At 42.8% G+C, this 25,129-nt stretch overlaps 1 protein-coding gene across 1 annotated transcript; it reads right to left on the reverse strand.

The window, feature by feature from the left end:
* Window positions 1–1,794: 1,794 nt before the first annotated feature.
* Window positions 1,795–23,976, reverse strand: LOC146712428 (NACHT, LRR and PYD domains-containing protein 12-like). The gene is made up of 10 exons (XM_085442619.1): window positions 23,847–23,976; window positions 21,854–21,946; window positions 21,677–21,769; window positions 20,812–20,913; window positions 13,632–13,873; window positions 11,724–13,515; window positions 8,963–9,139; window positions 7,048–7,224; window positions 4,694–4,891; window positions 1,795–2,323 (listed from the first exon to the last, which is right to left on the reverse strand). Exons 1-10 carry the CDS (start codon window positions 23,852–23,854, stop codon window positions 2,128–2,130), a joined length of 3,078 nt encoding a protein of 1,025 aa, XP_085298745.1. The 5' UTR covers window positions 23,855–23,976; the 3' UTR covers window positions 1,795–2,127.
* Between the last annotated feature and the right edge of the window lie 1,153 nt (window positions 23,977–25,129).

A 25,129-nucleotide genomic window follows, 5' to 3' on the forward strand; every position in this document is an offset into this window, starting at 1 on the left:
AGAATGAAAGATGTAAGTTTATTAGACAAAGTGCTTGAAATCATTCAGTGTTTCATCATCTGTTCAGAGCTGAAGAAGGTTCAGAATGTAGAAGTTTAGAAAATGGAAACTCCAAACAGCTGAAGCCAACAGGAAGCAGCTTCAAACAAACACAACAAGAGAAAAAACTCTGAATGTTTCACATTAAAGTCGTACATTTCTCATAAAAACAGGACAAAGACTTGAAAAAGTCGTGTTTTTCCTTCCAGGAACCACAAGGCTTCACTTTTAAAGGTGAAGTGTGAAAGAAATGGACATATTTGAAGTCCAACACCTTTTTCCAGTCACATTATTAAAGCAGACAAACTACAAGCTCATTTTCATTCCAACAAGTCATCTTCTGACCTGGACTAACAACACTGGTCTCTATGTGCAGCTGGCTGTGAGACCAGTGCTCAGGGAGCGTCTACAAAGTGCAACACTGAAAGAACATCACACACTCATTTGCTTCCAGCACTTTCACACAAACATCTACTGTCATTATTGTCACCAAACTCTGTGGATCCTTTATTGCAAATTCAAATGGGATCAAATGGTCAGACAAAAGAGGGTTATGAGGAAATATGATGAAATGTTGTGTATTAGCAGCAAGTTATTGAATCATTTTCCTCAGAAACCAAACAAAATGATTGACAAACATGTTTTTACAAACTCAGTGTTGGACTTGGATCAGCAGGATAAGCTGATGTTTAAAGGCATTTGAGTCTCGCTGTATGAGAGTCCAGTTATTACTCAATATTTATGGATGATGTTCTTTCAGTGTTGCACTTTGTAGACGCTCCCTGAGCCTCACAGCCAGCTGCACATGGACCAGCTGACATTACCCAGCATTAGAGGCGGCTGTAAAAAAATGGATTTTCCTAATTGAATGGTTTTAATTTGAATAAAGCGATGTTGATTCATTCAATCCTGAATCGATTTTTTATATAAATGTATTTTGCCAGAATCTCAGGTTAAAGCTCCCAAAAGTATTTCAACAACAAGCAAACAGATAAAACAGTAAATGAGAGCAGCTAAACACACAAAGATGGAAACACAGAGCGTGGATCGTTCACTCGACGGCACGTACACGGACACGCCGTCGGGGCTGAAAGTGGACAGCTCACAGATCCTGAAGCTGCAGGTTTCATCTGTCTCCAACCAAAACTGACTGAACCAGCAGCAGAAGAAGATCCAAACTACGCTTTACGTTTGATGAACATCGTCATGAATTCTCTCTGACTTTGACGTTTACTTCCTGCACAGCTCTCTCTCTCTCTCAGTGTACTTCAAGAACAGTTTACCTTCAAAAATCTGTTTCCTGCATTATTCACTGCTTATTACGCACCAGTCTGCTGTTGTGTTCACTGCTGTCGGCCTCCGAAAACAAAGCCTCATTTCTGCTGTTCAATACTGAAGAAATGTAAACCTTTTAAAATGATGACAGATTACAAACTCTCAGCTGTGTCTGTAATCAAACCTCTGTAACTTTGCTTCCCTTCAGCAGCATCAGCTCATGTTCACATGTTGATTCATGGTTTGCTTCAGTTTTTGATGGACTGCAGAATATTTTGAAGGTTATCTGCTATAAAAAGCCAGAACAGGAAAATCTGCTTCATGTGTTTCTGTTTGATCCTCAGTGACTTTGACACAAAGGCCTCTGCTGTGATGATCACACCTCTGATCAAGTTTCACAGTGTCAGCTTTGTTTTTATACATATGGATATGTGCTGATAAATGATCAGAGTTATAATATTTCCCACTGTCTGCTGTGTGCCGTGACCTTTGACCTGCTAAAGACAGTCAGCTGTGGATTATTCATTGTTGTGTCTGATACTTAGAACTGTGAGGAAGAACACTACACAGTTAATCAGGGTCCCCTCTCTCTGAATCAGGAAAGGTGGGCAGGCCGCGTGTGGGCCGCGGGCCATACGTTGAGTCTCACTGTTTGAAATGTGAACATTGTTCTGCTGCAGTCAATGGACTAAACCAGAGAAGAAGAAAACAGACTTTACCATGAAGATCCTCAGTGTGGATCAGTATAATATCAGCCTGATGTCTGCAGTTTAGTGTCAGCACAACTTTCACATCATATTCATCTCAGCACAACTAAAACATGCTGACTGACCTCAGAGTTTCAAGTCCACATCCTGGACTCTCCAGGAAACCACACAGATGCTTCACTCCTGAATCCTGCAGCTTGTTGTTGCCGCTCAGGTCCAGCTCTCTCAGATGGGAGGGGTTGGACTTCAGCGCTGCTGCCAGATAATCACAGCTGATCTCTGACAAACCACAGCCCCTCAATCTGTATAAAGAATGAAAGATGTAAGTTTATTAGACAAAGTGTGAGCTTGAAATCATTCAGTGTTTCATCATCTGTTCAGAGCTGAAGAAGGTTCAGAATGTAGAAGTTTAGAAAATGGAAACTCCAAACAGCTGAAGCCAACAGGAAGCAGCTTCAAACAGGAAACTGTGCAGAGTTTCAGACTATATGTCCTGATGCAGCCAGTTGGATTTTGGAGATTTGAATCTCTGTTCTGTGACTAAGTCCTTGAATCATTTCTTCCAGTTGGTCCAACAAGACAGACTAAGTGTTGGACATGTGTTGTGGCTCCATTATGGGAGCTTCTAAATGTGATGTGATGGCCCCTCTGGGTCTGTCAGGTCACAGCACTGAAGAGAGCTCAAACTGGGCACACAGTTGTTCCAGTCTGGACCAAAGACTCTATACTGGGACTGAGGGACTGCTTTGACTGCAGCCACTGGGACTTTTTAAAGGCTCATGTTCTCACTTGGATCATCGATTTCTACTTACATTTCTTTCTGGGAAAAATGGGGATTACTTTGGAAACAGGAAGTATTTTCCCCAATAAGCAGCCCTGGATTAGTAAATCACTCCAACATGTTCTCAGGCAGAAGAAGCTGTCTTGTTATGAGGGAGAGAAGAAAAAGATTGAGGCACAGAAACTTGTTGAAAGAGAGATAAAGCAGCTAAAATCAGGTGTCAAAGTAAAGCAGAGGATGAGCTGAATAAAGGACACTCAAGGCTGGCTTGGAAAGGAATGAAGTCCATGGTGGGGATGCAGAACAAGGAGCAAAGATGAATGTGATGCTGAATCAGCAGAAGACTTGGACTCATTGGATTCCAGCTTTGATATCATTGATTTCAATGAAGAGCTTTGTGATTGTAGCAAAGGGCTGGTAGCTCTGAGAGTCCCACTGATGAGGTGTTTGTGTGGAAATCTCTTAGTGGGAGCAAAGAGAGAAAAAGCCCTGGTCCTGATGCTGTGGGAGGGAAATGATTGAAGTGTGCTGTGAGGAACTGACTGGCAGATTTTCACACATTTTCCAGTCCTCCTTGGAACAACAGGAAGTTCCCAGCATATGGAAACAAAGGTTAAGTGTCCTATGGCACTCAGTGATGATGGTGCTGTGGCCCCACCACCTCCACCTCTTTGTAAAGGAACTAACTGTAATCTGAAGCTTCAAATGGAACTAAGACTTCCTCCACTAGGTGGCAGTGTCTGATGAGAAAGTGTTAGTGGAGCTGGCCTGGAGTCAGAAACAGGAAGATGCAGGATTTGGGCTGAAATGGGGAAAAGTGGTTTGCACTAGTGCCTTAAAGCAAGAAGGTTGTAGGTTGAAGCTTGTTGGCCTTTCTGTGGAGGTTGGATGTTCTCCCACAGTCCAATGAAATGCTGCTTAGGTTCATTGGTGCTTCTAAATTGGCTGTAGGTGTGGATGTGAGAGAGTGCTTCTCTGTCTCTCTCTGTTGGCCCTGTGATGGACTGCTCACCTGTGCAGGTGGACCACGCCTCTTGCCCTATGACAGCTAGGGCACAGGCTGCAGCCCTGTGAGCCTAAGCTGAATAAACAGTTAGCAAAAATGATCCATAGATGGCCTGAAATCCCCCAGTTAGCAGTTTGGTAGATAGCTATGACATGCTAATCCCATCCAGCAGCTGTATTCTACCTGTAAGCTGATCCCTGCTGAGCCAAAGCACTTTTTCATATACAAATTACAACCTTTAATAGAAACCTATTGGTCAGCATCTTATTAGCCTGCTGTTAGCTTCATTCCACAGAAAACTGAGAGAAACTAACAGAGTTGATAAAGAATAAAGAGAAATGTGCTGATTTAAAGCCTTTGAAGTGCTTCAGATGATCTCTGTCCACTTCTGTCCACTCATTCATTCATGTAAGCTTTCTAATGCAGCTTTGATCTTCACAGTCTGCTTCATGAAACTCATTCTAACCCTGAATGTCAGAGTGTTCCTCCTTCTCTTTCCCATCATTCATGCTGGCAGTGGAGGAGATTTGGATGTTGGACTGTGTTTTGGATGATGTGTGTATGTTTGTGTTGGACTGCTGTCTGTAAAGCAAACGCACATTTTGCTTTGGATTTCAGTGTCAGACAGACTTTAAGGTGGAATGAAGAGTTGGAGAGTTTCACAGTGAATTATCCAGTGGAGGATTTTTCTTCTTCTTTGAAGGTTTGAAATGTGAACATTGTTCTGCTGCAGTCAATGGACTAAACCAGAGAAGAAGAAAACAGACTTTACCATGAAGATCCTCAGTGTGGATCAGTATAATATCAGCCTGATGTCTGCAGTTTAGTGTCAGCACAACTTTCACATCATATTCATCTCAGCACAACTAAAACATGCTGACTGACCTCAGAGTTTCAAGTCCACATCCTGGACTCTCCAGGAAACCACACAGATGCTTCACTCCTGAATCCTGCAGCTTGTTCTTGGTCGAAGACCAGGAGTACTCATTACTCAGGTCCAGCTGTCTCAGATGGGAGGGGTTGGACTTCAGTGCTGCTGCCAGATAATCACAGCTGATCTCTGACAAACCACAGCCCCTCAATCTGTATAACGAATGAAAGATGTAAGTTTATTAGACAAAGTGTGAGCTTGAAATCATTCAGTGTTTCATCATCTGTTCAGAGCTGAAGAAGGTTCAGAATGTAGAAGTTTAGAAAATGGAAACTCCAAACAGCTGAAGCCAACAGGAAGCAGCTTCAAACAAACACAACAAGAGAAAAAACTCTGAATGTTTCACATTAAAGTCGTACATTTATCATAAAAACAGGACAAAGACTTGAAAAAGTCGTGTTTTTCCTTCCAGGAGCCACAAGGCTTCACTTTTAAAGGTGAAGTGTGAAAGAAATGGACATATTTGAAGTCCAACACCTTTTTCCAGTCACATTATTAAAGCAGACAAACTACAAGCTCATTTTCATTCCAACAAGTCATCTTCTGACCTGGACTAACAACACTGGTCTCTATGTGCAGCTGGCTGTGAGACCAGTGCTCAGGGAGCGTCTACAAAGTGCAACACTGAAAGAACATCACACACTCATTTGCTTCCAGCACTTTCACACAAACATCTACTGTCATTATTGTCACCAAACTCTGTGGATCCTTTATTGCAAATTCAAATGGGATCAAATGGTCAGACAAAAGAGGGTTATGAGGAAATATGATGAAATGTTGTGTATTAGCAGCAAGTTATTGAATCATTTTCCTCAGAAACCAAACAAAATGATTGACAAACATGTTTTTACAAACTCAGTGTTGGACTTGGATCAGCAGGATAAGCTGATGTTTAAAGGCATTTGAGTCTCGCTGTATGAGAGTCCAGTTATTACTCAATATTTATGGATGATGTTCTTTCAGTGTTGCACTTTGTAGACGCTCCCTGAGCCTCACAGCCAGCTGCACATGGACCAGCTGACATTACCCAGCATTAGAGGCGGGTGTAAAAAAATGGATTTTCCTATTTAAATGGTTTTAATTTGAATAAAGCGATGTTGATTCATTCAATCCTGAATCGATTTTTAATATAAATGTATTTTGCCAGAATCTCAGGTTAAAGCTCCCAAAAGTATTTCAACAACAAGCAAACAGATAAAACAGTAAATGAGAGCAGCTAAACACACAAAGATGGAAACACAGAGCGTGGATCGTTCACTCGACGGCACGTACACGGACACGCCGTCGGGGCTGAAAGTGGACAGCTCACAGATCCTGAAGCTGCAGGTTTCATCTGTCTCCAACCAAAACTGAGTGAACCAGAAGCAGAAGAAGATCCAAACTACGCTTTACGTTTGATGAACATCGTCATGAATTCTCTCTGACTTTGACGTTTACTTCCTGCACAGCTCTCTCTCTCTCAGTGTACTTCAAGAACAGTTTACCTTCAAAAATCTGTTTCCTGCATTATTCACTGCTTATTACGCACCAGTCTGCTGTTGTGTTCACTGCTGTCGGCCTCCGAAAACAAAGCCTCATTTCTGCTGTTCAATACTGAAGAAATGTAAACCTTTTAAAATGATGACAGATTACAAACTCTCAGCTGTGTCTGTAATCAAACCTCTGTAACTTTGCTTCCCTTCAGCAGCATCAGCTCATGTTCACATGTTGATTCATGGTTTGCTTCAGTTTTTGATGGACTGCAGAATATTTTGAAGGTTATCTGCTATAAAAAGCCAGAACAGGAAAATCTGCTTCATGTGTTTCTGTTTGATCCTCAGTGACTTTGACACAAAGGCCTCTGCTGTGATGATCACACCTCTGATCAAGTCTCACAGTGTCAGCTTTGTTTTTATACATATGGATATGTGCTGATAAATGATCAGAATTATAATCTTTCCCACTGTCTGCTGTGTGCCGTGACCTTTGACCTGCTAAAGACAGTCAGCTGTGGATTATTCATTGTTGTGTCTGATACTTAGAACTGTGAGGAAGAACACTACACAGTTAATCAGGGTCCCCTCTCTCTGAATCAGGAAAGGTGGGCAGGCCGCGTGTGGGCCGCGGGCCATACGTTGAGTCTCACTGTTTGAAATGTGAACATTGTTCTGCTGCAGTCAATGGACTAAACCAGAGAAGAAGAAAACAGACTTTACCATGAAGATCCTCAGTGTGGATCAGTATAATATCAGCCTGATGTCTGCAGTTTAGTGTCAGCACAACTTTCACATCATATTCATCTCAGCACAACTAAAACATGCTGACTGACCTCAGAGTTTCAAGTCCACATCCTGGACTCTCCAGGAAACCACACAGATGCTTCACTCCTGAATCCTGCAGCTTTTTGTTGTAGGTCAGGTCCAGCTCTCTCAGATGGGAGGGGTTGGACTTCAGTGCTGCTGCCAGATAATCACAGCTGATCTCTGACAAACCACAGCCCCACAATCTGTATAAAGAATGAAAGATGTAAGTTTATTAGACAAAGTGCTTGAAATCATTCAGTGTTTCATCATCTGTTCAGAGCTGAAGAAGGTTCAGAATGTAGAAGTTTAGAAAATGGAAACTCCAAACAGCTGAAGCCAACAGGAAGCAGCTTCAAACAAACACAACAAGAGAAAAAACTCTGAATGTTTCACATTAAAGTCCTACATTTATCATAAAAACAGGACAAAGACTTGAAAAAGTCGTGTTTTTCCTTCCAGGAACCACAAGGCTTCACTTTTAAAGTTGAAGTGTGAAAGAAATGGACATATTTGAAGTCCAACACCTTTTTCCAGTCACATTATTAAAGCAGACAAACTACAAGCTCATTTTCATTCCAACAAGTCATCTTCTGACCTGGACTAACAACACTGGTCTCTATGTGCAGCTGGCTGTGAGACCAGTGCTCAGGGAGCGTCTACAAAGTGCAACACTGAAAGAACATCACACACTCATTTGCTTCCATCATCCAACCTGAAGAGGAAACAGAGACGCCTCCCCTTCAAAGTAAAAGCTGCTCCTTTTGGACACAGTATCAAAGAAAGTCTACAGTATAACATAGAAGACAGAACAAAGTTTTGGTTGCGTTTAAATTGTGCAGAAATGAAACTACACTAAGCTCAATTATGTGACAGACATTTCATCCCATGTCAGTTTGGCCTCATCCTGGGCCGGATTATCCAGCACACACTCTGACCACAGGCCCAGGGGCCACGCACAGCTGGGCTCCATCCAAGAGACAGGAAACAAACCAACACAATAATAAAAAGCACCATGTGATCTTCTTACATCTTCAAGACAAACATAGTAAAAACATGAGCATATTTGTTTCCTGATAAAATGATGTGACAGGTAGAACAGAGTAAAGTGGTGGTGTTACAGCCTTTCTCCCCTCTGCTGCCGAGGCTGTTAGTCTCTCCCAAACTCAGCTACAGGACTTCCAAATGAATGAAAGCAGCAGAAGTGGCTTTACAAATGAAAGAGGAAGAGGAGAAGAAGAGGAGAGGGCGGCCACCCTGACCATCACTCCAGCTGAAAACATCACACTTCCATTAAAGTTGGTGAGAAAATGTTGAGCAGGATGAGCTGCTGGCTAATCTGGAGGCTGTAGCAGCAGCTCACAGTCACAGTGGATTTCCACTCATGAAAAAGCTCTGGCTGCTTCATTTCTCATCTCATATCAGAGACTTTAAAGCTTCACTGAAGCTGTACTGTGATGCTTCCATATCCCAGTGAGGCCTCCATAATGATTTCAGCTGTTCTGTACACACACTGTGTGCCCTGTATGGCTCAAAGTCTCTGCAGCCTGTTTTTATCTGCTATCATCAGATCTTCATCATCCTCATCCACATCCCTCACACACTCTACAGCCTCATCAGCACTGACTTCATCTTCACTGACTGATGGAGCACAACATGAACCTGTGGAGGCTGAAACACTGTCCTGTCAAACATCTCCCCGTCACCACTCCACTTCTGTCAGCCTTTAAATGAACCCTGCTCAAGTCTGTCACTTCTGTTTGGAGCCAAAAGGAAAAACTGTTGTTCAGTCGTTTGGAAAGACAACATTTCTGAAAGCACTCAAACTTCTTCACATTTGTCTTCAGACACATCCTGAACATTTAGGAACTAAAGAAATTTTCAAACATCAATCAAAGACCTGAAATATAGAAAAACAACAACAGCCGCAGTCAGTGAACTCACCCCAGAGTCTCCAGTTGACAGTTTGGACTCTCCAGTCCAGCACACAGAAGCTTCACACCTGAATCCTGCAGGCTGAGGTTTCTACTCATGTCCAGCTCTGTCAGATGGGAGGGGTTGGACTTCAGAGCTGAGGCCACAACTTCACAGTGAGACTCTTTGAGTCCACACTGAGTCAGTCTGTGATGATAGAAAATATAAAATGTGTTATTATAAAAGCAGAAAATCTGCATTATAAACACAGACTGAATGTATATGAAGACAAAACAGAGTGAGGTCATAATCTGATGAATCTGCTCTTCACATCTGTGCTTCAGCTCCTCTTACTGTGTTTGACATGACACAACGATTGAGTCTCTCTCAGACCTGCAGACTTTTAATGAGAATCTTTGTTTGGCTTTAATCTGCAGATGAAGGAGGAAGATGGTGTCACATTTAGGCTTCCATAATGTCCACAGTCTGTCACTGAGATCTGATCCAGAGTCAGAGTGAAGACACACATTTGGACTGTTTCCTGTTTTGACTCCAGAACATTTTGAATGAGTTCAGCTCAGTGAAGAGTTCCAGCTGGAAAGATGATCTCTGTTTGCTACCTGCTGTCAGGTACGACTGTTCACGTCCACACGCAGGAAAAACCTGCTGACTGTTACCAAACGGAGCAGAAATCTCATCACTGGACAATAATGATGAATGAACTCAGAGCTGCTGATATCAGATCTGATTTCAGGGGAACTAAACACAGAAATGATTGGCTCATTTTAGCTTTCTGAGCCATTATCTGCTGGTGTGTCGCTAGTTGGCAGAAAATGATTTGTATTCCTGTTCAGGGCTTCAGTGTTTATGAGTCCAGATCCAGGTGACAGCAAGTCAAAATGATGTTACCTGTCTGTGTCCAGCAGCAGCCTGTATTCACTTTGAATATTGTTATAACCTGACATGGATCCGTTTGTCTTTGATTGGTTTGTAAATGAGCAGAGTGAAGCTGACCCCCCACCCACTTGAAACGTAAAGGCAAATAGGCGGAGCGGTTAGTGCTACGTTTGTGCAGATTTGTGCAGGTAAAATTAGCGTTTGTGCTGCTACGGTTTCCGAGATATTAATGAAAATGTAAAGGTCAACCAGCCCCCCCACATTACCCAAATCCAACAAAAGTGGTATCAAACGTTTGTGCTACGTTTGTGCTGGTTTGTGCTGCAAAGATTTTCGTTTGTGCTGCTATCATTTTAAAGATATTAATAACAATTTCTAGAGGTCATCAGAGGTCAACCAGCCCCCCCACATTAATTAAATCAAACAAAATGGGTGTCAATCAACTGTGCTACGTTTGTGCTGGTTTGTGCTGCTAAAATTTTCGTTTGTGCTGCTTCTGTTTTAAAGATATTAATGAAAATGTAAAGGTCAAAAGGTCAACCAGCCCCCCCACATTACCCAAATCCAACAAAAGTAGTATCAAACGTTTGTGCTACGTTTGTGCTGGTTTGTGCTGCAGAAATTTTTGTTTGTGCCGTTATTATTTTAAAGATATTAACAAAAATTTCTAGAGGTCAACCAGCCCCCCCATATTAATGGAATCAAACAAAATGGATGTCAAACGTTTGTGCTGGTTTGTGCTGCAAAAATGTTTGTTTGTGCTGCTAACATTTTAAAATGTTTAATAAAATAACGTCTTGATGCGTGCTTAATCATCCAGGTAAGTAAATCCCAAAAGGTTGATCTTTCGCCATCCTACAATGCTGTGATTGTAGCCATTCCCCACTTTCTGTGAATGGTACTCATGGCCATTGATCAATAGGCTTTGATTAGTTGTCATTGATCAATGGTCATAATAATTTGCATACTAACAATCATGGAATTAACCCCCCAGCACATTGTTCATTCAGTGGCGCTAGTTTCCTTCACTATGCAAATGTACTGTTTATATGGTTGGGGAAACCTACAGTCAGCTGAGACTGAAGAAGTGAGTGACGAAACGTTTCTCCAACTGAAAATGTCCAGATGAACAGAATCAACCTTTTGGGATTTACAAACAAAAATTTTGTAAATGTCACTGTTTCCATTGGACCTGAGTGACGTACAAAGACAGAGAGGGAGAGAAAGGAGAGAGAGGATGGAGACAGCAAAGAGGGAGCAAACACAAACAGGTGAGAGTGGACAGGTGACCAAGGTCAGCAACCAATCAGAGAGCTTCTGTTTGACCCACAGTCACTGATGATGACTGCACATAACCAAGCAGTGTGTTACTCTGATATCAAATATGGATCCTGCTCTTATAATAATGATCATCAGATGATGTTATTGTGTTATTTTGTAGCTGAATACGATGTTTGTGTGATTATCAGTGAAAGAAGCAGTGAGGAGGATGGAGAGAGAGAGAGGACAGAGGGTGAAGTTAGAAACACTAAAAGGATTTTTCATGGATTTCATGGATGATTTGAGTGATTTCCAGCAGGACACTTAAACATGTCAGTGGACGTCCTAAAGAACATATTCACTGATATGAAACGTGTCATTGAACAGGATTAATATCAGTGGAAACATGGTGGAAACAGCTGTGACTGCATGGATGTGACACACTTCAAATCTGTTCTCCACTCTTGGATTTGGGATCCATGGAGCTGCTGCTGAGTCTGTACAATAAAGGAATGGTGTGGAAGGTTGCAGCGTACGGACACAAACACTTTGTGGTTACAATCTGATTTTATTTTCAACATTAAACTACTAACCTACACTGATCAATGATGTTAATGATCACATCTGGACTCACCCAGCCTTTCTGCAGTTCCTCACAGCTGGAATCAGTCTCTGTCGTCCCTGCTCTGATGTGTTGTACTTCTGCAGGTCCAACTCATCCAGAACCTCCTCTGACATCTGCAGCATGAAGGCCAGAGCTGAGCACTGGATCTCAGAGAGTTTCTTCTCTGATCTGTTCTCTGACTTCAGGAACTCTTGGATCTCCTGATGTACTGAGAGGTCGTTCATCTCCATCAGACAGTGGAAGATGTTGATGCTTCTGTCAGGAGAGATTTCATCACTGTTCATCTCCTTCAGGTTGTTGATGACTCTCTGGATGGTTTCTGGACTGATCTCTGTCTGACCCAGCAGACCTACTAAGAGTCTCTGGTTGGACTCCAGACAGAGGCCATGAAGGAAGCGAACAAACAGGTCCAGGTGGCCATTTTTACTCTGGAGGGATTTATACATGACTCTCTCAAGGAAATCATCCAGAGAGGACTCGTTGTATTTTTGTCCCAAGAAGTTCTCCAGCACCTCTGTCTTCCTGCTGGTGTGACAGTGGAACATGTAGACTGCAGCCAGAAACTCCTGAATGCTCAGATGAACAAAGCAGTAGACTGGTTTCTGGAAGATCACACACTCTCTTTTGAAGATCTCTGTACAAACTCCTGAGTACACCGAGGCCTCTGTCACATCCAGACCACACTGCTCCAGGTCTTCTTGGTAGAACATGATGTTTCCTTTCTCCAGATGTTCAAACGCCAGCCTCCCCAGCTTCAGAAGAACTTCCCTGTCAGCCTCCGTCAGCTCCTGTGGACTCGTCTCACGTCCCTCATGGTACTTGTTCTTCTTCCTCTTTGTCTGAACCAGCAGGAAGTGTGAGTACATGTCAGTCAGGGTCTTGGGCAGCTCTCCTCTCTGCTCTGTAGTCAACATGTGCTCCAGAACTGTAGCAGTGATCCAGCAGAAGACTGGGATACTACACATGATGTGGAGGCTCCTGGATGTCTTCATGTGGGAGATGATTCTGCTGGACAGCTCTTCATCACTGAATCTCCTCCTGAAGTACTCCTCCTTCTGGGCGTCAGTGAAGCCTCGTACTTCTGTTAGCCTGTCAACACATGTAGGAGGGATCTGATTGGCTGCTGCGGGTCGGGAAGTTATCCAGACGAGAGCCGAGGGAAGCAGATTCCCCTGGATGAGGTTTGTCAGCAGCTGGCTGACTGATGACTTCTGTGTGACATCAGACAGCAGCTTCCTGTTGGTGAAATCCAATGAAAGTCTGCTTTCATCCAGGCCGTCAAAGATGAACAAAAGCTGAGAGACAGCCAGCTTCTCTGCTGTGACCTTCTGTAATGTTGGATGGAAAACATGGAGCAGCTCCAGAAGACTGTACTGCTCATCTCTGATCAGGTTCAGCTCCCTGAATGAAAGCAGAACCACCACACTGACATGTTGGTTCTCCAAGCCCTCTGCCCAGTCCAGAGTGAACTTCTGCACTGAGAAGGTTTTTCCAACACCAGCCACGCCGTTGGTCAGAACCACTCTGATGGGTCTCTGTTGGTCAGGTAAGGCTTTAAAGATGTCCTGGCACCTGATTGGAGCGTCATGGAGGGTGTCCATCTTGGAAGCTGTCTCCAGCTGCCTCACCTCATGTTGGGTATGAACCTCTTCACTCTGTCCCTCTGTGATGTAGAGCTCAGTGTAGATCCTGTTGAGGAGGGTTCTACTTCCTGTTTCATCACTTCCTTCAGTCACACGTTCACATCTCCTCCTCAGACTGATCTTATGTTCATCTAAAACCTCCTGCAGACCAACATCTGCTGAAAGAAAGAAAAACAATGAGACTAAAGAGAAAGAAAACTCTTCAATGTCTGAACAACACAAGAAGTCCAGTTTTCAGAAATGAGTCCATCAGCAGACAGATGTTCAGTCTTACTTTGTACACAGCTGCTCTGACTGGCTGTCTGCAGTCCAGCTCTGCTTCTGGATCTTTCTCCACACTGGGGACAGGAGGAGTCTCCTGATGAAGCAGACTGGTCCCAGTATGAGGAGATGCACTGTCTGCAGAACCAGTGTCCACAGCTGGTAGAGACTGGATCCTTCAGGACGTCCTGACACAAAGCACAGCAGGACAGCTGCTCCTCCTCACAAACACCACTCCTCTTCCTCTTCCTCTCTCTGTGAACACATTTCTTCATCACTAAAACATTTACTGTCAGTGAAAAACATCCAGATGTGACCAAACTGCAGTTCCTCACAGTTCCTTTGATGTCATCAACACTAATGAGCTGCTCTTCCTGTCTGCCTGTCTCATTAAACACTGAGTGATGAATACAAACTCAACACTTCCTGCAGACTTCCTGACTTCACAATAAAAGCTTTCCATCAGAGAGACAGTTATGACTTTCACTGTTTTACAGCCGCTGTGTGCAGATTATCTGGGTCAGTTCACTCTGAAGCAGCTTAGAAGTATCCGTGTAGAGCCGTGGTCTGACACACAGAGACTTCTGATTTTCTCTATTTAAACAAACATGATGAAGATGAGCAGGTTTCTCTTCTAGTATAAACTCTGTGTCTCTCTGGCTGGCTCATGATGGCTTTTCAGGTTTTATGTTTTGCTCTCTCCTGCTATGGTTTTGCCTGCCTGGGTGGAGCTTGTAATGGCCTCTCGTTCTTGGTCCACACAGCTATGATGATTACACCACCTGTTGCTGATTCACCTGGGTTTACCGGTAACCATTTAACGCTGCGGCATGGAGCAGTTTGTCGCTGGGACATTGACCCTCCTGTGTTCATGATCTCAGCTCTTTGCTAAGAAATCTCTCTCTAAATTCACCAGTTGGGTTAACTTTGAGTATACTTTGAGTAAATATTTCCCCGGACCTGGTTACAGACGCTTACCTGTGACTCCCGTGTGTGGCTGTGTGAGTGGAGAGCAGGACAAGAGTGACTGAAGAGGAGTGAGAGTGGACTCCCTTCCCTCTTTTCCCTGGAGCCCTGGACCCCCTCCCCAACTCACTGTACATATATAGAGCACTGTGGTTCACCCCTTTGGTAAATAAACTGTCACCTTTTTGTTTGTCAGAACTCAGTCTGTGCTTGAGTTCCTCTGTTAGCCATGACATTTTGTTGGTTCTCTCTCTTCAGGTCCCTGTAAGTGTTTGATCTAAAACATTATATTTATTCTGCTTTGATTGTTTTGTGTGCTGAGGGACATTGTTGCACGATCCACTTTTTCTTATCACTCAAATATCCTGATACTTTCAGAAAGTTGGAGAGCTCTCCTGGCTTGCTTAGTCTTTGCTCTGTACTGCAGTACTTCCACTGGTTTCACTGGACAAGTCTGCATGTGAATCTACAACTGATCTGACATTGTGGCACAAACACAGTAAACAAACACTACGAGCACCTTGTTTCATGTGCAGTGGCTTTCTTCTCATTCTGTTACTGAACACTGTATGAAAAGCCTCTCACTGCCAGCATTCTTCCAGCCCCACGACAACAAGACCAACTCACATCTTCACAACACCAAGAATTTTTCCCCTTTTCTTTGGAGAAACTGAGAAGCCAATAGGATTGTAGCTCAAACTTGCCCACAGTCCTGCTTCATCACTGCTCACTCCTACCTGTGTTGGTGCTCAGTGGACAGTCATTAGGGTTGCCAACTCCCTGAAAAATAAATAAGGGGCACCTCGTGGCCAGGGCCGGGCAACCTAGTTGTCTTCACCCTTCCCAGTGTGGTAGCTCTTTTTTGTGTGTGTGAAATTATTTTTTAACCATTTGACTTGAACTTGATTTAAGCAGATGCATATTCTTTGTGATATGACCATATGAGAAACAAATGATCATTTGGCCATTTATTTTTAGCTCAAAATGACAACATTAACACAGTAAAACAGGTCTCTTTCTTAAACAGAAGCCTGTCATGCTTAACTTTTGAGAATATAAGTAAATCTTTCTTTAAAAGAACTCTGTCCTGCTTAACTTAAAATTATATAAATTAATAGAAAACAATAGAACGAAAAATATTCTTGTAACAGTGCACATTTAGTGCATTTAGTACAATTGGCTTCAGTTGAGGTATTATTTCAGCTTTTCTAAAGCTAATCAGCTGCTCCTGTTTGTAAACCCACTTGTTCCCATGATTACACATCATAACTCATCATCATTATTCATCTATGTATTACTTTTATGTATTAGTCATCTATTTGTTGTAATCATCTATCCTTGCAGTTGTTTATCACACAAAATAAATTATATTATCACACTTCTGGCCACATAGCGCTGATATTCACCGCACATGCCCATATTAACCTTAACCAGAGGGTTTAAAAAACAAACCAGTGTTTACTAGGGGTGCAACGATACACAAAATTCACGGTTTGGTTTGGTTCGATACTTTGGTGTCACGGTTCGATATTTTTTCGATACAAAAAAAATGTTCATGCCTTTTTAATTTGTCATTTATTAAAATTATAAATATATATTTTAACTCAAAAGTACAGTTTTTAAATTTAACCCTAACCCTTGTGCGTGTTTTTTATTTTGACAGCGAATGCGCACCTGCGGACCACTTATGTGCAGCCCTGGTTATTTAGCTCGTCATATTGCAGCCACAGAAATTCTTTTGTCCATGAAACCATAAAGCTGCACTTTCTTTTTGCCTTATAGTCTGATTTGTCATAACTTCTCCGTTTTGTGGTAAGCTTTTCTTTGGCTGTCACTTCTTCACCCTGACCTGTCTTATTTGGCTCAGCAGAACTAAAATATATATCCTGCTGCTTTTACACACTCACTCACATAAGCTCAGCGATTCTCTGCGCGATCAACCTCTCACATGTTTAAGCTTGCTGCGTGAGATTTCACTTGTCATGTTTGCATAGTAAGCTAACAATTAATAAGACGATGTCAGAGGAATTGGTGCACAAATTATCATCACTCACAGATCAGTGCTGTCGCTCTCTATACACAGTTTGCGCGATTGCAAAGTGAAAGCAAAAAAACAAGCGCAAATTCAAACGCGATTTCAATATGTCACATATTGATAGTGGCTCACCGATGCCAATGACATAATTACCCAGCTACATTTCTGAAAGAATGCAAAAGCATTGACATATATTTTTCCTTCCTACAATAGCCCGACGGGCAGGGAAGAGATAGATTTTGGTAGCCCGTCTGAAAAAAATCGCTAGCCCCAGGACGTCGGGCTAGCGATTTTGCGAGCCCTGTATCTGATTGAGGAATCACTCATCTTTGGAAAAGAGAGTTTATTACAGAGAAATGTCTCTTTCCAAAATAAAAGCTATACTATCCGCTTCTTCTGGGCTATATTCTCAGCAGCATATTAAACATGTCAGGTCCCCATAAGGAGAATCATGTGCTAACGGCTGTCTAAATGACTCGGCTAAAGTTAGTAGCATGCTTGTTGTTTTTGTCTTTGCACTAGGATGATGTCGGCGTAAATGTGCAGTCATATTCGTTGTGTTCCCACTAGTGCTTTCAGGTTGATCTCGTTGAAATGACCTTAACGCCACAACACGGCAAATCTCCGTTAACGAGCTACCGCCGATCGCCCCGTGCATGGGGCTAGACGGCCAACACGTTAACCAGCTAACTGCGCTAACACACTAGTTCACACCAATGTAATTGAGCATTGCGTGGCACATCCAACATACTGTTTTACTTTAGTCCATGACTCGCTTACCTTCAGGGTCATACGTCACATGAAAACCAAAATAATTCCAAACGCCAGATCTGAATGAGGGTGGGGGAGGTCCATCTTGCAAGGAGAGCTTAACTTCTGTCTTGCTAGCTTGCCCTGCGCTCTTCCTTCTGACTATGCTGTCTGTGTTGAGCGCTCAGTGGATCTGCGCTGGACAGTGCAGCCTAGGCGGAGTAGTCGAACGCAGATTCACTGAGCGCTCAACACAGACAGCATCGTCAGAAGGAAAGTTGATAAAATAAATTACAAATGTTGTATTGTTCGAAAGCACTGTATCGAACGGTTCAATATCGATACGAATATTGTTGCACCCCTAGTGTTTACATACCATATCTGCTTCTGCCGTGGCCTGGTGGACAAAAAATTGGTTAAGGGTTCCCCGAGCTTTCACGCCCCTCATGTTCTTCATGTGCCCCCACCATTAGAAGCATGCCTATGGAAAAAGTGCGCCGGCACACAGTGCAGTGCGCTTTATAGGTGTTATGGTGACCTTTTCCAGCCAGGTGTTTCCCTTTTCCCATTCCTCCCTGTACTTTTGCAGCCTTTTTTCTTTCTCTGAGGGGAACAAACATTGCTGCTCTAATGCTGGGCTCACACTGTGCGATTTTTGGCCCATTTTGAGACGATTTTTGAGTCGTGCGACCGATTTGGTGATCGGCCCGATTTTGGCCTTCATCGTGCATCGTGTAGTATACGTGGGGTAACGAGAAGCGATTAACACCTCGAGCAGCTCCCGATCATCAATCGCTCGTGAGCCGCTCACACTGCTCACGCGCAAACACGTAAACGTCGGTGAAAAAGACGGAGCAGCACGGCTGTGCAGCGTGTGATCTGGACACAAGCGATGGAGGCACAACTTGTAGAACTTTGGAAAGCTCATCCGAGCCTTTTCGATGTGGCCTCACAAAATTATCACGACCACAACAACCGTGAAAATAGTTGGATTTACACTGCTGCTCATTCACAGCTGCCTGATCAGTGTTTTTCATTAGCAATTTAGCAAAGTTGATGGTGGTGGTTTGTGTGTCTGTGTGAGTGAAAGACAGAGAGAGAGACAGATTTTCTGTTTATAACCTTCATTTTATGGAGGCACAGTGTGAGCACTCAGGTCGCATCAGAGCATCGGGCGGTATAGTGTGAGACCTGCATCGTGACCTACCAACTTCTAACCCCTGCGAGTCAATCGTGCAGTTTGAGCAGGAGCTGAATAACGTGACTGAAAAAATCGCACAGTGTCTGCCCAGCTTTAGGTGTACTGTCGTCCGAGACTTGCACCGCAGTGTCGGCGTTTGTTTCCCTGTTGGCCATGCTTCTTGTTGTGGTCATCTGTTGTCTTCCGGTATTTTCTCCGCAAGCGACCTTTCCTCGACCAATGAGATGAGCGGTAATCTGAATTGTCATACTCGAATTGTCAGCTCATTGGTCACAAAGCAGGAGAGGGGCTGGAATTATGTTTTCAAACAAAGCGTTAATTCCATAAACATTTATAGACCACTTTTGATTCTCACTGTATTACGGGACAAAGTGCGTCCCTTATTAGCTCAATACGGGACGTGTACTTTTGTTTCTAAATACGGGACGATTCCGTTTTTTAAGGGACGGTTGGCAACCCTAACAGTCATAGCCTGCTGCTAGCATGAATGCTAAACGTACTGCTGTGGATGATCAGCAGAAAAACATGTGGTCAGTTTGACTGTTTGCTGTATTTAAAGTGTTTTTCTCAGTTCGTCTGTATTCAAAGTGCATTCGGGGCTTTAGCTGACAGCTCTTTGTGCTAACAAACTAAACTCTCTTAGTTTAAGCCAGCAGACTTTACCAAACACAAAGCCTGCTGCTGCCTCCATGGGTTAGCTTGTGTGACTGGTGTTTGCACCAATGAAATCTAAATCACACTAATGTGTCCTCCAAGGTGTTTGGTGGGAGCACTGAGTGAAACATAAGAGCTCTGGTTAAGCCTCATCAGCTGGATAGGCTGTCCACCCTAGTCCAGGCTTTAACTCAAATCTCTGATTGGCTTTCTAACAATTACCTTGTTAGAACAAGACAGAGACCATGATCATAGCTCCTCCTGATCTATATTCTAAAATCAGTCAAGTTGTTGCCCCTTTCTGTTCTTCTGCTGAGCCAAATATTCGAAATCTTGGAATAATATTTGACTCTTCTTTGGGCCTTGACTCACATGTAAAGTCTCTGTCTCGTTCCTGTTTCTTTCATTTAAGGAATATTTCTAAACTGCGACATATGGTCTCCTTAGCTGAACTGGAAAAAATTGTCCATGCATTTGTGTCATCGCGTTTAGATTATTGTAATTCCCTGTTTACCAGCTTGGATAAATCATCTCTTTCTCGCCTCCAAGCTGTACAAAACGCAGCACCCACTCTACTAACTCGCTCTACCCAGCGAGCTCACATCACTCCTATTTTATGTTCTTTACATTGGCTCCCAATAGATTTTAGAATTCGTTTTAAATGATTGTTTTAACGTACAGAGCACTAAATGGCCCCAGATTATTTATCCAAGCTTCTCACTAAATACACTGCTGCTCGCTGTCTCCGCTCACAGACTCAGAGTTTGTTGGTTGCTCCCAGAACACGTCTGAAGATGAAAGGGGGCGGAGCCTTTCAGTCTGTGGCACCAAGGCTGTGGAACAGTCTACCTCTACAACTACGTTTGGTTGACTCTGTGGGATCCTTTAAAAAACAGTTAAAAACTTTACTGTTTAAACAAGCTTTCTGTTGACCAATGCTGTTTACATTGTTATATTTTTCATTTACATTTAAACTCTATATTGTGTATATTGTGCATTTTGATATTTATCGTACTGTTTATTTTAATCTCTGTGTGCAGCACTTTGTGACTACCTGTCTATGAAAAGCGCTTAATAAATAAACTTTACTTACTTACTTACTAAAATAACAAACAGGGCTGTGAGAGCAACTGAAGTGATAAAAATACTGTTTAAAGATAAAAAACACTTTGATGTTCTCTCGTCACCTAACAAAGTCCAAACCCTGTGAACTATTTTAGCTTTAATAACTGTGGATTCAGGTATCCTGAACCCATCTTTGGACATTTGTAATGAAATATTTTAAAACTCCATCAGAGACTCCTGATGTGGCTGTTTGGAGAAGGAAAAGAGGGACAAAGTGGAGCGTCGAGCTGAGGCTTCATTCACTGCAAACCTACAGTTATGTTTCCTTATTTCTGCTGTTTGCATGTTCACAGCTGAAATAAAGCTGCCTCTTTGACTTCATCCTGTTGTGTTTGGGTCCAATCCTGCCTGCCACACAGCGCTACAGGACAAAGTCTAAGATTTTTATCTTTTTAATGAATCTTTGGTCATATTTATCCAGGAAAACACAAACATGTAAAGGAGTCATCACAGTTCTCTGACCTCGTTGGTCCAGGTTCAGCACTGAAGTCTGGAGGGTAATCTTTGGACTCATCACTCCTCACAGACGGACAGCTGGATCCTGCAGACTGTGACCTCTGACCTCTGCAGACACAAACATGTTTTATTCAATGATCAATTCTCTGATGAAGTGATTGAAGCAGCTGTGATCACACAGACTGCAGATAATGCAGCTGTTTCCTGTCAGTAACAGTCCTCTTAGATTAGAGTTCAGCTTTTTACAGGAAAACAAATGTCCCTGAATGCAACAGTGAGACACAGTCTGCCTGTGTGGCTGTGATAGCTGCCGTTAGGAGCGCTCATGTGTTTGCAGTTAGACGAGGAGATGTTACCATCATGGACACGTTAACAAATCCTGCAGCATCACGTGGCACAAACACTTTGTGTTCCTGTCATCTGCAAGCAACAGGAAGTTCATTAATAAAGGCGGGATGGAGACGCGACTGTGATGGTTCTCCTTCATCCAGCTGTTACACACATCTGGGCTCACACGACGAGCCTTTGTCTAATACAGCAGCTGCTCTCTGAACACTTTTCTGAAGAGGAGCTGCACAAACCTTTGTTTGCTTTCTAGAGCAGCGTATCAAAGTCAAACTACCCACTGCTAGCAGCTGTTTCTATCATAGTTTAGGATCCAGATGTGTGAGGTCTAGATTTACACCTCTGATTAAAATACATAGTTAAAAACAGCCAATTGAGTCCAAATGTGTCTTAAACCAGATAAACTGACAGTTACAGCTGAGCCTGTGTGTCCTTGGAGACACTGCTCTGCTACAGAGATGCATTTTAGAAACCAGGAAACATCAAAATCATTTAAATCAGAGAGTTCTTGTTACTAACAGCTCACCTCTCTGCAGCAGAGACTTTGAAATTAATGAAGTCATCTTTAGACACGTCACTCTGTAAGGACACAGAGCTGGGTGGAGGTCCAGGCGGGTTCCTGTGAATAATGATGGAGCAGTGATGTGAGTGCTGAGCTGTGACATGGAGAAGAGTCATGGACAGTTAGAGATGGTCATCTCACCTCTGAGCTTTGGTCTGGCTCTCATGTTCCCCACACAGAGTGCTTTTAGAGGGAGGGACTCCCTCCTCTCTGTCCTCACACTGATCCATGCTGCTCAATTCACATCAGCTCACACACACTTTCTACCTTCACCTGCAGAGGAAACACAAATCAGCCCAGCGACACACTGACTGACCCACTCAGCATCCACTGATTAATTCAGACACGTTTTAATCCCCAAAAGTTGATTCTGTTCATCTGGATGTTTTCAGTGGGAGAAACGTTTCATGACTCATCCAGGTGACTCCTTCAGTCTCAGCTGACTGCAGGTTTCCAACCTTATAAACAGGACATTTGCACAATGGCTGGGAGGTCATGACCATTGATCAACAACCACTGATCAATGGCCATGAGTCCCATTCACAGAGAGTTGGGGAATGTCTGCAATCACAGCATTACTAACCTAACCCTTACCTGGATGATTGAGCATCAAGACACTTTTTAATATTTTACTAATTTCTGAAGCTTTTTACCAACTTTGATCAAATTGGTCTGCTGTCATTTTATTGTTGACAAAAAGAGATTTTGAGTTTGAGTGTTGACGTTTCCATGTGGGACTGTTGCTGCAACACCAGGATGTTACTACAGAATACACTTTATATTGTGAGCACTTGGATGTTAGTCCAGTGGTCCTAAACTGACACACCTGCACCTGGATTCATTCTGACCAGATTTTAACCCAACAGTGTTTCATACTTAATACATCAGACACAAACTCTGCAGCTGTCATCGTGTGCAGTGTGTGTGCAGTGTGTGTGCAGTGTGTGTGCAGTGTGTGTGCAGTGTGTGTGCAGCGGGACACCGTGTCCTATGAGTGTTATACTACAATAAACAGAGCCTGACCGCGGGCATAAAGAGGGCAAAAACCCACTTATGCTCTAAAGATGAAGTTCTGTTTCTCTTCAAATGAGCCTCAGAGCATGTGGAGGGTCATTGAACGCATCACAGATGACCTCAAGAACAACAGGCTGAAGAACATAAAAACAAACGCAGAGTTTCTGTCTGACGGTTTGAACATGAAACAGGAATTATTGAGCAAAAACGGCCAGTTTATTAATTTATGATCAATCATCAACGCATTCACCTACAATACACGAATGAACATCACCAGTTAAACTGAAAATAACCTGCATACAAATACGACAGCAGACTATAGCGAACGAGCAGAGAAATGCATTTTATAGATGAAGTGTTGGCAGCGACTCTTAGGACAGCCTGTCTCACTGTCAGCAGTTAAACAACATCCACACACTGGAAGCCCGTTTGCGTCACTAAAAAAAAGAAGGATCCAGAACTCGAAATTTCGACTTATTTTCTCGTAATTTCGATTTATTAACTTGGAATTTTGAAAAAACTAACTCAAAATTAAGAGTTAGTGCTGTCAATCAGTCATTTACGTGAATGACGTAATTTCCTTGTTACCCGGAAGCTGAAGCCCTCAGCTACAAATGCTACAGCTAAGACACCAGAATTACAGCCAGTCATAAACGCACAAGTCGCTGATTATTGTCTGTGTGGCTTCACAAATGATGAAATCCTTCTGTTATTAGCTGAATCACATGGCGTTAATATCAGCTAACGTACTCTCGAAAGCGCCGGTTTGTTGCGATGCGGGTTTGAGTGCGCATTGTAGCTGGATTACTGATTGGCAGAACTAACTCGACATTTCGAGCTACTTTCCTCAAAATCTTCGAGTTATAAGTCGAGATTTCGAGAATGGATCCTTTTTTGTGTCGGAAACGGGCTTCCGTAACAGACTGATGGAGGCAGGAGAAGCTGCCTACAGACATCAGTCAGTGGATCCACAGTAACATCGAGTTCAGCTGCTGATCATCAACTGTTTCTGTCTCGTTCCCAGACTCTGATCTCACATAAAACGAAGCAGATTTATGCTGAAACTAAGCTGCACACAGCTGATGTCAGCCAGGAAAACAGTACAGACTGCTAACGTTACCTTAACATGGAGACGATCAACTGCGCCACAACATTCACGAAAGCGAAAGTAAAAGCGACGGAAGGAAACGCCCAGAGAGGCGTTTGAGGGACGGTCAGAGTCAGGAACCTCAGAAACGCATCAGGCTGGAGTTTAATTCTGCTTTCATCTTTAGAAACATCTGGAAATAGTTATAAAAACGCTGCGTAATAAAGAAAAATAGTGTAGATTAGTTTGAGTTGTGTTTAGCTGAGCTGTGTCTTTAATCTGAAGTTCATTTTGTGGAGGAGCAGCAAGACTTTCAGTGTTACTCTCAGAGAAAGCCTCCCAATGTCTGTTGTCTTAATAGTGGAATTATCTGGAAAATGAACCAGTTCTTATGAGCTGCTTTTCTGTATGAGCAGTCAAAGCATTTTATACAGCGTGCTTCATTCACACAAGCATTTCTTTTTCTAACAATGACACTATGATGGATGCATCGGAGAGCAAGTCGGGGTTCCACATCTTGCCCAAGGATACCGTGGCGTGCAGACTGGAGCAGCCAGGGATCAAACCTCCAACCTTCCAGTTAGTAATTCTACCTGCTGAGCTACAGTCTGTACTTCCTGAACATCACACCCTCCTTTTGTTTCTTTATTTCCAGTAGCAACCAGGACCATAATGAACCCTGACTCCCACAGACACTCAGGAGCCACCTGCCCAGTAAGTCACCCGCTAACTGCAACTATCAGAGCCCTGACCTTCTGCAGAGACGAGTCACACTGAACACAGCAAGTGTCCCTGCTCTCAGATACAAAACCTGCCTTTAAAAGTTCAGAGTAATGAAATCAGCAGTTCTGGTTCTAGAATCTGTAGTCTCACACACTTTTGTTGTTTTGGTTCACATCGGTTGATATTCTGCTGCAAACAACTAATGAGAACATTTTATAAACCTTTGAGTGTCCATCAGGATCCTGTAGAAACAGTTTCCATCTCAAATACTAAACATCATTATTTACATTCTGTTTATTTATTTTTTAAAGTCCCTCTAGCACAGATTTCTTTAGCCGAATGTCTTTCTGTGTCTTCCATACAAACATTAAACATGCAAACACTCAACACAGCAACACTGAAAGCATTTGAGTGCAACTTTCATTCAAATCAAACTTTATACACAATTACAATAATGGAAAAAAGACAATCTAAATAGTAATACACAACAACCACTGCAGAAATAAATAAAAGAAAACCAAACACAATCCAGACATAAATACACAAATATATTTAAATCTATATATTTATACATTTTAATATGATGTAAAAGA

The sequence above is a fragment of the Copadichromis virginalis genome, linkage group LG3 (assembly GCF_057382275.1).
Source record: "Copadichromis virginalis isolate Kocher_CV1m ecotype Utaka linkage group LG3, C_Virginalis_male_GT1.1, whole genome shotgun sequence".
Classification (NCBI taxonomy): Eukaryota; Metazoa; Chordata; class Actinopteri; order Cichliformes; family Cichlidae; genus Copadichromis; species Copadichromis virginalis.